This window comes from Phoenix dactylifera, chromosome 1 (genome assembly GCF_009389715.1).
Source record: "Phoenix dactylifera cultivar Barhee BC4 chromosome 1, palm_55x_up_171113_PBpolish2nd_filt_p, whole genome shotgun sequence".
Lineage (NCBI taxonomy): Eukaryota > Viridiplantae > Streptophyta > Magnoliopsida > Arecales > Arecaceae > Phoenix > Phoenix dactylifera.
The window spans coordinates 29,843,575-29,857,068 of record NC_052392.1 but is presented as its reverse complement, the minus strand read 5'-3'; the positions used below and the strand labels follow the sequence as shown (position 1 = coordinate 29,857,068).

The window sequence follows — 13,494 nt, the reverse complement described above, 5'->3', positions numbered from 1 at the left end:
CAAATGTGAGCATAATGATATATATAATACTTACCATTATGCAGAGGAAAAAATATTGGACTTACATTGACATGCCCACAATCATCAATAGCATGGTTTGACATATCTTTTGCACGAAGCACCGCCAATAGTGTTAAAGATGACTCGCCACGATGCTATAGGCATCTTGAGCAGTAAATTGGGTAAAAAAGCATCACAAAGTTTGGAAAATTGATAGTACAGAACACATGATAGCATTAAGAAGCAATATCCTCACCATGTTCCATGATAAACATATAAGACTAATTTGCAAGTCCAATGGATAACATATCAAACCTCCTAGAACAAAAAAAAAGTTCAATCTCTAAAACCTGCTTCAATTTCTTGTTCAAAATAACTCCTGGCCATGTTTGAGTTGGAGCTTGAAGAGTAGCTACTAACTGGAGGTCCGCCGGATGATGATGATGCGGAGATAAGATTAGAAATATCCATTGGAGGAAAATACACTGCTACAGGCATCTTGGGTGGCAGATCAGGTAGTGGACCATCAAATTTGAGAACGTTAATTGCTTGTCTTATTGATGGTCTCATGTTGTAATCTGGATGGGCGCACCACAACCCTACAATCATGAAGCGCTCCATTTGTTTCTCTTCGAATTCCATCTTTAACCTTTTATCCACTGCCGTTAAATACATGTTTTTGCCATAAAGCTCCCAAGCCCACTCTACCAAATTCACCTTGTCTTGCTTCTCTTTTAAATCAATTGGTTTTCTACCACATGCAAGCTCTAGTACAACAACTCCAAAGCTGTATACATCTGATTCTTTGTTAGCTTTTCCTGTAAAATAGTATGATACATTTCGATTAGCAAAAAATAATTTATATTTATCATCGTTAATTTTAAGTTAATTAAAATAATGCAGACTCGGCTAAACAGGTCAACTATGATCCTAACTTTATATTGTCGTGAAGCGTTTTCATATTGAGCCTGGCTAGCTTGGGTACAACAGTTGATGGAGTAAGCCTCCAGGGTGGATATTTAGTTTGAGCAATTAATATCCTTCTGTATAGGCTGGACCAATTCACTAATGGGTTAAACAAGCTTGACCGAAGAAACTTCGTTAACCTAGTTTCTCCAGGCATAAATTTATGGGTAGGAATATATTTATGCCTAATGAACATCAGTCACAACACATAAGTTCGGCTGAATTTTAACTTCCTAGCATGCAAGTAGAGGTGTTTTACTTTTTCTTCAAATACAATAGGGCTAGAAGATTGATGGTAAAATTTTCCGCAAATTAGACAATTATTTTTTTGGGAGCTAAAATTGAGCCTGCCTATTGATAAAATTGGGATATCAGTGATTGCTCCATTTTATAGTAGAGTTGATAAGGGACCTTACACATGATAGGCCTAGACCATAGAGCTGCCATGGGCTCCAAGAGCCATTTTCATTGGTCTAGGCCTAGCCATGATCAGCAATTCAGCTCTGCCTAGCATAAATAAAATTTAGGATTTTTTTGCATACATATCCTTCTAAATATTAAAATTTGCATGAATATCTTTTTATAATTAATTTTTGTATGTATACCTTTATAAAATACTTGTTTCTCTTGTATACCTTTCACTTTTTTTTTTCTTGCATATGTGCCCACACCATCTAATACTGTCACAAAATTAGTGGTTTAAAATTAAAAATGACTGAGATATTCCTAATAGGTAGATATGCAAAAAAATATTTATAAGGGTATATATGTAAATAATACTTTGTGAGGGTATTCATAAAATTTTACATATTTAGGAGGGTTTAAATGCAAAAAATTCTAATATTATTTTGTTCTATTTCAATCTATTTTAACATATGAATTTGTCTAGTGCCTACTTATCAATGTTTTCCATAAAAATATTTTATTTCATCGAAACATAGCTTATAATGTTTATTGTTATAGATATATATATGAGAGTAAGTATAAGAATATAGAAAAGGATTATAATTTTTTAAAGGCATACGATAGATTGCAGTGATCAAATTTCTTTGCTTCTACTATGCTCATAAGTGGAAAAATAATACCAATCATCCTCAAGCAAAATCATTGAAGGACTTCGAACCCTTCAGACTTATTAACAACCTCCATGGCCATATGGTAGGAGGCCACCCCTTATGTTGTGTACCTTAAGCCGTTTTCTTTGCAGCTTCAATTTTTTAGAAGGAAAAAAAAAGATGTAGTGTACGGGGCCTATCTTATCATAATAATTTTAAATCAGCCACAAGTCTACACAAGAAAAATTTTCCAACTCTAAAACATTGCAAATCTTATACACTAAAAGATAAATGTTGCAAATCTCTCACAAAAGTTTTTATTAAATAATTCATAAAGCCAAATGCAAGACCTTGTCATCTTCATGTAAAAAAGAATATAATGAAGGTCTATCTATGGTGGAGAAGGGAGTCATGAAAATAGTTTTAATTTCGGACAGAGAAGTGAAAGAGAGGGTCGAGCGAGATCGAAAAATTTCTTAAAGAATGTAGAGATATTAGTTTTTAGTGAGACATGTTAACCTGTTTTCCGCTTCAAAAATAAAAAGATATTCTCATAATTTTAATTAATTTTTAATTTAAATCAATATGATTTTGGCTAATCACGTCAGTTGAATTGCTATGTCAAAGGTATTCATACAAATATAGTATTTTGTGAGGGTATGCATGCAAATATCAATTTAGAGGGCATTATTTTTTTTTTATATACACTCTTCTAAATATATAAAATTATATGAATACCGTTCGAAATTGCTATTTGCACATATACCCCTATAAACATTTCCTTTTACAAGTTTACCCACTAAGGGTATTTTCGTCATTTCAATTTTAAACTACTAACGATGTTAGATGGCATGGATAAATACTCACAAAGAAAAAAGAAAAAGAAAGGTATACAAGGTATACGTAGAAACAAGTGTTTGATGATGATATACATATAAATATCAATTTAAGAAGGGTATTCACACAAATTCTAATATTTAGGAGTTATGTGCCCAAAAAGCTCTAAAATCTATTTCTATAGTTTCCATCCAAAAAGCAATCATCCAGAGAGCCCTCAAAGAGCAGCTAGAATTATAATATTACCTACCTGTGGTAGCATATTCAGGTGCGATGTATCCCCTCGTCCCAGCCATAACCGTTGTTTGCATATTACTATCATGATCCACAAGCCTTGCTAGCCCAAAATCACCGAGTTTAGCATTGAACCCCGAATCCAACATCACGTTGCTCGGCTTGACATCTCTATGGACTACACACTGCTCCCACTCTTCGTGAAGATAGAGAAGTGCCGAGGCCAAGCCGAATGCGATCTGGTACCTCTCTGGCCATGTTAGCAATCTCTCCTCGTTGTATAGATGGCGATCGAGGCTTTTGTTCGACATGTACTCGTAGACAAGCAACAAATCGCCTCTTTGATGGCAATAGCCAATGAGCTGCACAAGATTGCGATGCCGCAGCCGGCTTATAATCGTGACTTCCGATTTATACTCCTTTGTCCCTTGCTTAGAATCTCTGGAAATCCTCTTGATTGCCACTTCTTGCTTCGTATCATCCAACACTCCCATGTAAACCTCCCCGAAACCCCCTTTCCCAAGCTTTGCCTCCTTAACAAAATTTCTGGTTGCAATCGCGAGTGCACTATAAGAAAATTTCCTAGGGCCGCCACCTCTCTCGAATGCATTATTGATGGACAATTCAAGAGCCTTCTCTTCTTCTTCTTCTCCTTTCTTCTTCTTCTTCTTCTTCTTCTTCTTCTTGTGCTTCTTGTGCTTCCATCCCTCCACCAGCCCTCTTATGCCATACTACGGAACACACCAAACCCAACCCACATAGCAAGATCCCAATGCCACAAGCAAGGCCCACCACTAGGCTCATCTTACTCTTCTTCTTGGCTTCGAAAGTTTCATTAGTTGGACTAAGTCCAGGGCTGGGAGCAAGATCTTGAGAACCCAAATTGGAGGAATTGAAATCCCAGGAGTAGATGCTATGCGACTCGTAAAGTTCCCCGGTGGAAGCTGAGAAGCCAATGGCTACGTTCTCAGGCAGGTGGTCCCTCAAGTCCACTGCATAAAACAAGCTCCAATTCCTCCGAGGATCTGAAGCATTACTGAGGAAGACGCTCAAATTTTGAGCAGCAGCATCGTAACTAACGGATGCAATGAATTGTGCATTCTCTCTGAGGCTAGCCTTCAAGTCCACTTGTTTTCGGGAAAAGATCGACCAAATGTCGATGCCCACATGGTTGGCGCTTGTATCGTCGACATCAGTGTTCATGTAGCTATCAAATTCGACAGCCACGACCTTGTTCTCATCTGTTTTGTTGCCATTATTTTTATATAGTCCAAGCTTTTTACCGGCTGTTGCCGATGGGTCCTGGACAAAAGGGAAGGGTGAGAGGAAGAAGGCAAGCCCATCGGCACTTAGCTGATTTCCGAAGCCGTTGATAGAGAATCTGAAAGTTGTTGTGAAGTTGGCAAGCGTCCCTGAAGCTTTGTCCCAGAGAGGCACCGGTTCGGAATATGTGGCGCTTCCAACGCTATAGTTAAGGGGAGAGTCCATCTGGTTCTTGGTCAGTTCGACGATGCTGCCGTGATAGTAGGCGTCGCCAGAGAAGTTTATGTTCGGTTTGTCCAGTTTATTGCCAGTAAGGTTGAAGGAGAGTGGGCTTGCAAGAGGGATCACGATGGACAACTGAAAAAGGAGGAGAACTAAGATGTGGAGAGGACCAGACTTGCAGAGACCCATTTGCTTGGAAGGATCTTGAGAAGGTCCATGGAAACTATAAGAGATCCATGGAAGCTATAAGAACGACTTAAGGATGGCATATGGCACAATGGGACTTTCTTGGAATAATGTCTTTGAGCCTTTTAGAGAGCATACTCGGAGTGAGGGGGGAGAGAGAGGCGGGGAGAGGCAGAGGCGGGGGCAGAGGGAGACACAGAATTGGACACAGGAAAAGAGAGGGATGGGGTGGTGTCGCGAAGAGAATGAGAGGTTGAAGATTTCTAGTGATCTTAAGTTGTTAAATCTATAATCCATTGGCCATAATTTTCACCGTCAAATAAAATTGTTGTTGTTAGTTTTAAAATCTTATGGCTAAGGCCGCCCATTGATTCTAACTATCAATTGATTCTTATCAATAAAAAATTAGTAAGTAATATTTATTTGTTTATGATTTGAGCTACATTAACCTAGACTTGAATGAAGCAAATCTAGTCTTTGTTCAATTTGTTTATATTGAGCTAAATAAATTTAATTCATGTTTAACTTATTCATGTACTAATATCTAGCTTAATTTCAAGCCAAACATGAGCTCCTCGTAAATAGTTTGTTCGTTTGAAAAAGCCACTAGGCCCTTCCTACTCTTCTTCTTGGCTTCAAAAGTTTCATTAGTTGGACTGGGAGCAGGACCTTGAGAACCTAAATTGGAGGAATTGAAATCCCAGGAGTAGATGCTATGCGACATGTAAAGGTCTCCGGTGGAAGCTGAGAAACCAATGGCTACGTGAACAGGCTGGTAGTGCCTCGAGTCCACGACATAAAACAGGTTCCAATTCCTCTGAGGATCTGAAGCATTTCTGAGGAAGACGCTCAAATTTTGGGTCACAGCATTGTAACTAACGGATGCGATTAATGAATTATCGTGCAGGCCAATTACCTCAGCTCTGGATATCCAAGACTTGGTCCAGAAGTGTTCAGGCCGGCATCAATTTAATTATCAAGTCTGCTCACCAGATGGCTACACCGTCAAGTTTATTATGAATTGGATTATTGGACCCGTGCATGCAAGTTTTCTCGAGCAACACGTAATGGAATGCGACGGCTGGACGGCACGGCTTGACGGCGCATTTGGGTGCAATCGCACGGCACCAATTAAGGCTTTCTTGCAGTGGCTCCCACTCTTCAAGTTGGTGGGACTCCTTTGGGCTCGTTTGGTTCGCGGAAAAAGAAGGAGGAAAAGTGTGGTCAACGGGAAAGTAATGGAATGCCTCTTGTTTGGTTGGAGTTTTCAAAGGAGAGAGAAGGAAAAGTTGTATTCCCATGAGAATATGATTCCCACATTTTATGGAAAAGTCTTTCCCATGAGAAACATGGGAAAGTTACTTTCCAATGAGGCGGGAATCACTCAATTTTTACTTTTTTCCAAAAAATCCCTTCAACATTAAAGAAGCATTAAAGAGACATTAACAACCTATTTTTTATTAAGGGCATAATAGGAATTATACATAACTTTCCTAAGAAAGTGGATGGCCAACCAAACATAAGCACTTTGGAAATTTGTCACTTTCCCATGATCAACCAAACATGCCAAAAGTACTTTTCTAGGTATTCTCTTCCTAGAAATTTGTTTTCCTGGAATCATATTCCTAGGGGGGAAAATGTTTCCCGCGAACCAAACGAGCCCAAAGAAGTCAAAGATTGTTGTACGAGATCAGTTGCTTACTAGGGTTCGGTGACTGAAGTTTTTTAGGAGTTGGTGATATTTTTGGACTATTAATCTGTTAGTTTAGTATTTTTCATTCTTTCAGCCTTAGCGTGGATCACATTACTCTTCCCGTCATTGTTTGTAAGAGTCCAACAAAAGTTCTGCCGGCCAGTGGAGAGTAAGTACTAAATTTCACATCTTTGCATAGTTGATGCGACAAATTTCATAAAAAACAGTTGACGTTGCAAACATCGATGGACTACAATTACAAGTGCATGCAGGTTCCTTGAAGTTTTGGTGTGCCGTTGAATTGATGGCTTACCATTTAATTATGTGTCGCACCCTGAATCTATGAACTGGATCGGCCAAATGATACGGTCGCCCTGAAAACATATAAAGTTTGATAATTTATTATAACTCCAATATCCGTAAACAATAATAATTTTAATTTATAATAAATAAAAAAATTTATACAAGTACAATATTCAATTATTCGGCTAGTATCAATGATGCTCCATCTATTTATTCTTTCATCCATGACCTGAACCATAATCAAGTAATAAGCATCTTGCAATTCTAAAAAAAAAAGAAAAAAAAAAGGTGGTGTGAGCATTGCAGCTTAGTCAGAATCTCCACACATCTTAAGAAAATAGCAATAAACGATATTAGAGTGAAAACATAAATTATAAAACCTCTTTTCAAACATCCAGCACAACTTAATTAAATCGACAAATATTCCGATAAATATATATCAAATATCTGTCTTATCAAAAGAGATATATATTACAAATACCAACAAGTAAAACCTTTTATTCAACATTGGTTTTTTGTGTCTTATCATCCGTTCCTCTTTTTCTCAATTCTAAGTTCTATAATAATTTATTTTTCAGCTTTGGACTGACCAAAATCATGCCCCTCTCCATGACTGATAAATAAAGTTTCCAAGTATAAACTCACAGAGGCTAGCCCATGCATAAACTTGTAGATACTATCCCATGCTAAAGCCCATCGAGATTATGCTACGCATAAATTCGTCGAGGCTATCCTATGCATAAACTTGTGGAGGCTATTCACATGACGAGATTAGTCCAAACCATTTTTAATCCATCAGATCATTAGATATTATTCTTGTCCAATTAATTCCAATTTAGTAGTATCATTGTTCATATGGTCATGTTTTCAATAGGAGATATCCACATATAATAAATACATAAATATGCTCATACCAAATAGTATCATCTCATGCAAACTGAATTCATTGATCAAAATCCAATGATACAATTCCAACATTATAAATTCAAAAGTAATATATACTGGTGATCATGTACCATAATTTTTATCTATTGTCCATAACTCAGCTACGATGCTACTAATCCACACTTAACACATGTCTAATTAAAATTAATATGAAACCAAGTTGTCCTTAACCAATCATTGGCAATAACAATTAACCAATCATTGCTAGTTCCTAATTTAGAATTTTGACGTCCAAATTATTTTCATCCTAACTTTCTCAATCTTATCTAATACAAGACTAATAAAGAAAAAAATAGGAATTTATAGCATAAATATGTTGGCTCGAGATGTCTAGTTTATTATACCTAATTAGAAAATTGTAATAACCAAAATTAAGGGTGGAACAATTCAAGAAAGAGAAAAAGGACACAACTAGCTAATTTAAATTATTCTGTCGCATTGATAGCAGAAACCTGGCAAGTTCTCATACCCAAATGCCTGCTAGAACATCCATGAGCTCCCCTTGATGAGGACCCTCGACTTAAGGGGATCAAGGGCATTTATCTCCAGCTTAAACCCTAGTGAATCCGAGCTTCCTTTGCTGGTTCGTGAACTCGTTTGGGGCCAATGGCCAGCTAGCCTGTCATGCCCCGAGCCTGGAGCACGGCAGATGCCGCACGCCTGCACGACGGACCGTACAGACATGCAAGGTTGTAGATCAAATCAAAGCAATGACAACTTTCTAAATATTTTTTTCCATAAAAATATATTCAATGCAATCTTCCAAAGTTTCAAAATACCATATGTCAACATAAATCAAATACTCTAACTAGTCTATCTAAAATGCCCATAATTAAATAAATCATTAGAAAATCTAGCGCACTCTCCAAGTTCCGAGCGATCAGGCGTCTATGCATCTAGATATGAAAAATAGAAAAATTATGATAATGAGGTACACTAGCCAAGTAAGCAACATTATACCCTAGAATGGGGTCAAAGCATGCGAGATATTTAATCAAAACACAAAATAATGATTGAAAAATAAACCACAAATAACATATTTTTTTTTGAAGCTTTTATCATTTCACAAAAACTATGATACCAAAATTTCAACATCAATAGGCTGTGGTCACGTAACCCAGTGGCATGGGTTGCACAAAGTGCCAAATTTACTATTATTAACCACCGATGGCAACGATGTACAAATCTACTATTATTAACCATCAGTGGCAACGGTGTCCAAATCCACTATTCTAATCATCAGTGGCGTGGTATCGAAACCAGTTTCTCACAGATACAAGTCGATAGGGCCAACAAAAAATCTCCATTGGCAAGGCCAGAACAGATCATAGTCATGCTAAGAATACATATATATATACACAAAATAGATTTTTCATAATTTACCCAGTCGCATTTTCCAGATTTCATAACATATAACATAAATGCAAAATGATTATTAACATGTCTGACCCGATTAATTAAATACAAAATATATATCAAAATTTAATCAACTAATAATTATTTTACCAAATAATTTTGAAAACACACTTTTTTTGCTTAAATCCCACTTCAAACAAATGGGTTAGGTGCACCCGTTTAATTTCATTAAAATATTATTAATTTTAATATCATTTCAGAAGTCAAAATTAAATACTGGTGGAGAACAACCTTTTGCCCTCTTATCAGGTCGGTCGGATAATTGTGCTCAACTGCCCAGGTCGATCTGAGCCAGAAGGATTCAATGGGTCAGATGAAGTTCAAAAGTTGTCAAATTTAGTTGGGACTAAAGCAGTGGGCCGGTCTATTGCCCGGTTACCGGGGTGGTTCAGGGTCTCCAAACTAGGTTAACTTGGATCCGAGCAACAAAAGGAACATGACTTACACTAGGATCCCTAAGCCTGTCTAGAGAGAGAAAAAGGAGGACGACAGAGAATCTTGGCTCAGGTATGAACTTGGTCTGATCCTTGGTCTTGGGCTCAATTTGTGTGGTCTGGGTCAACCATGAGGAGAGGGCTAGATTTACTCAATTAAAGGAAAGTCAGGGACTAGTATCCACAATAAATGATTAGGGCCCAAGATTATCATGGCCCACAATAGTTGAATGGGGCCCAATATGGCCTAACATGAACACGACCCATGTGGATAAATAGAGCCCAAAATAATCACAGCCCGCAATGATTGGACAAGACCCAAGATGAATACGACCTACAATGGGTGAACAGGGCCCAAAATGAATACTGCCTAATTGGATAAACGACCCAACAGAACCTAAATGGATAAACGGCACAAATGGATAGACGGTCCAACATGACTCAAATGGGTAAACGCTCCAACAAAGCCCAAATGGATAAACGGCCCAACATGGCCCAAATAGATAAACAACCCAACATGGCCAAAATGGATAAACAACCCAACATGACCAAAATGGATAAACAGCCCAACACAATCCAAATGGGTAAACTGCCCAACCTAATTGGACAGGGCCCAAGATGAGTGTGGTCCACAATAGATGAACAAGGGCCAACTCAACCCATGATGGATGGATTCAGCCCACAACGTATATGGCCCAATGAACAATACCCAATCACGACCCATAGAGTTTTCTTCATCCCAATGGCTAAGAAACAAGGAAGAAGGGGAAGAAAAAAGGGGAGGAAAGGAAGAGGAGAGGAAGGTCGATGGCCTGACGCTGGCCCAGCCAGCGGCTTGTGTTGGTGCGGCCTATGGAGTAGCGGCGGCCGGCGGCTGCTCTGGCGGCCGGCGGCCGGTGAGAAGGGGAAGACAGAGATCCTTCTCGGTTGGCTCGAGACATGGAAAAGATACTAATGCAAGGGAGTTTGTCATGTTTCCGAGTATGCAATGCTCCACAGATTTAGGTCATACTCGTCAACAAGACTTTCTCTTAATCTAGGCACAAAGATAACGGAAAACTTTATAATTATCAAATTATTAAATATCTACCCCCTATGTACGTGCACTGCTTTTTCGGCTGATGGTTAACATACCACCCTTCCTCCACAGTTGCTAAAATGTGTTTGGCTGGAGTACAGCTGAGCATTGAAAATTAATAGGCAATCATAAGATCGAGTTGCATTATCTTTGGGCATCAACTATAATTTATTTAACCTACCTAGAGTCCCATCAGCAGATGGTACCGTAATGCAAGTACAAACTCCTCCTACGGCGAACCTCGGATAACCTTGGCAAAAGCTTCAAGCCACGGGGATTTCTACTGGATAGATCAACTTCTTTTACTTTTTAGACAGCCAAGAACAAATACACATCCATTACTTTATAAACAGAAGGGAAGACAGCAGGATTCCTTCAAAAAAGAAGAATCCAAGCAAGCCAATTTGGCATAATTCTCCCTCGATGACCGGGAGTTTTTATCACCTTCATGCAATCAAGAAGGGCATCCAGCTCATCATTCTCAAAGATTCTTCAAATTTCCCCTCTGTCGGCAGTGCCACTTAATCAGGCATCGATCCAAATCCTACTATCTGAAGCTCAAGTGCTTTGCGCATACTCTTGTTCTACTTTTCCCAAGTGAGTCAAAGCAAGCCATACAGAAGCAGATGTACAACCAGCCTAATGACTTATCTTTCGTAAGAGAAGCATGCGAGTAGCCCCAACTTCTTCGTCTTTTCTGCACATGAGAACTACTCATAGCATACTTGAGGAGCATTTGCTTTCGATAACCAACTAGCATACAAACAAGAGAGGAGCGAATGATAAGCATTCCCTCATTCAGCATGTTGAACGAAGCAAGCTCTCTTCTCCTATCTTATAGCTAAGTCCTGAGTGAGCCACTTTCCATACACAGCTCTCCAAGCAGCAAAATCATGCTTCGGAATGGTCAAATTACTCCCCATAAACATGGCCAAGTATCTTGAGGGAGTTCTGGACTTTTTTGACGAGAAAAGCAATTATCATCCTCAATCCTCCAAGCGAACTTGCCCTGCCCTGAACTGCACATTGGTCTTCTGTTAAGTCCAGAAGAGTCGCAAACACCCTTGTGGAAGTAGGGATAAACGCTAGTCCCCATTTTGAGTAATTCTAGCAACAGAAATGAGCTCCCCCTGTGAATTTGTCACTAACCAGCTAGGTAAGATTTATTTATATATTTTATATTTTCTTACACTTTTCTTCACATGTGGGCCGGACTTTTCTTTAATGGGTGAGCCCAACATGTGAAATTTTTTAATAATAGGGTTAAAGAGTGCGGGAAAAAGGGTTCGTCTGATAAGACATATATATATATATATATATATATATATATATTATATTTTCTTACACTCTTCCTCATATGTGGGCCGGACTTTTCTTTTAATTGGTGAGCCCAACATGTGAAATTTTTAATAATAGGGTTAAAGAGTGTGAAGACAGGATTTGAACTCAGGACCTCTGCTCTGATACCATGTTGAAATCACTACTTGTCCTAAAAACTTAAGCTTATAGAATAAGATAAATTTATATATATATATATATATATTATATTTTCTTACACTGGAGTACAGAGCCCATCCCTAACAATTCTTTTTATGAGACCAGAAACTACAGTGTTGGATCTAGTTATCTACTTCCGTAACAGAATTGGTTGATTTTCAATTTTCCAGTTGTCAATTCATATAGGTCTTTTCCCCCATGATGTCCTCTTACCTGAACTGGCAGAGGAGTTGCTGTGAATCGATTGGCCTTCATTATCTCCGGTGTCTATTTCTGCATGCTTGGTTCAAACCACCAAATATTTTACCCTGTCCAGAGCATAAACTGACTATTTTACTATGGATTCTGTGCAAATTCCTAAAATATATTTTTTTGACAGAAAATGGAGGAAGTGAGCCACTTCTCCCAACTTTATTAATAGAATGAATATTTGCAGAGGGTGGAATTCACAAAGGCAGAAGCGATCTCAAAGTGCGTACGGTAGTAGTTTCAGGTCTAGTCTATTTGTAATATGGGGGACAGGGATGTTTGGATCATCTCATTCTGGCACTACGTTGGCAAATTTGGAATGAGAGGAACACAAGAATCTTCTTGAGAAAAAAATCCTCAACCACCTCAATGATGCATAGAAACCCTCATACCATTCAAATTTTGGGCAACCTCTGCTCACAGAAGTCCTCAGAAATTCCTAAAATAGATAACTGAGTAAAGAATTCATCATAGACAAGTTATTTTCTTTCTGGTGTTATCCTCTTCAAGACTTCAAGTCAGTCTCTGCTGTATTTTTAATGATGATGGTAGATCGACCATGTGAACAAACAATAAATCCTTTTGGGGGAAAAAAGGATAAAAGCTTATAAGGTAATGTAGTATCTATGAATTTAGGAGGTGAACAAGGAATAGTTTCTGAAACATGGGATGAGAAGCCTGACGATGCATAAACAAGAATTGTTCAGAAATATCAAGTTTAAGCTTTCATGTATCTACTTGTTATTACAAATTCTGAGAACTATGTCCAGGAGTTGATGATCTAGTGCTAAATACATGGATTCAGGTGACGATACGGATGAAGATCAACCAATTCTTGGGTCATTTATTTGAGATTTAGTACATATATTTTTGTGAACCCAAGAAAAGAATTTCTCCTTCAACGACATGAGGTGCTTCAAACATGGATTTTATATGCAGAGATGACTTGCCAGTATGTGTTATATGATTTGTTATTGAGATGTAGGGAAGGCATATATAAAAAGCACTGCATTAATTTCTTACCATTCAATCATGTGCTTGGTTAAAGGAGACACAAGCACAATTTTTTCTTTGCCTTTGCATCCCTTTAACAATAGTTTTAGTGAATATAGTTGT

At 38.1% G+C, this 13,494-nt stretch overlaps 1 protein-coding gene across 1 annotated transcript; it reads right to left on the bottom strand.

Annotated features, from left to right (window-relative positions):
- Positions 1-336: 336 nt before the first annotated feature.
- On the bottom strand, positions 337-4,766 carry LOC103697333 (L-type lectin-domain containing receptor kinase IX.1-like). The gene is made up of 3 exons (XM_039129979.1): positions 3,806-4,766; positions 3,109-3,744; positions 337-818 (listed from the first exon to the last, which is right to left on the bottom strand). The coding sequence occupies exons 1-3, from the start codon at positions 4,764-4,766 to the stop codon at positions 337-339; spliced, it is 2,079 nt and encodes a 692-aa protein (XP_038985907.1).
- Positions 4,767-13,494: the final 8,728 nt, after the last annotated feature.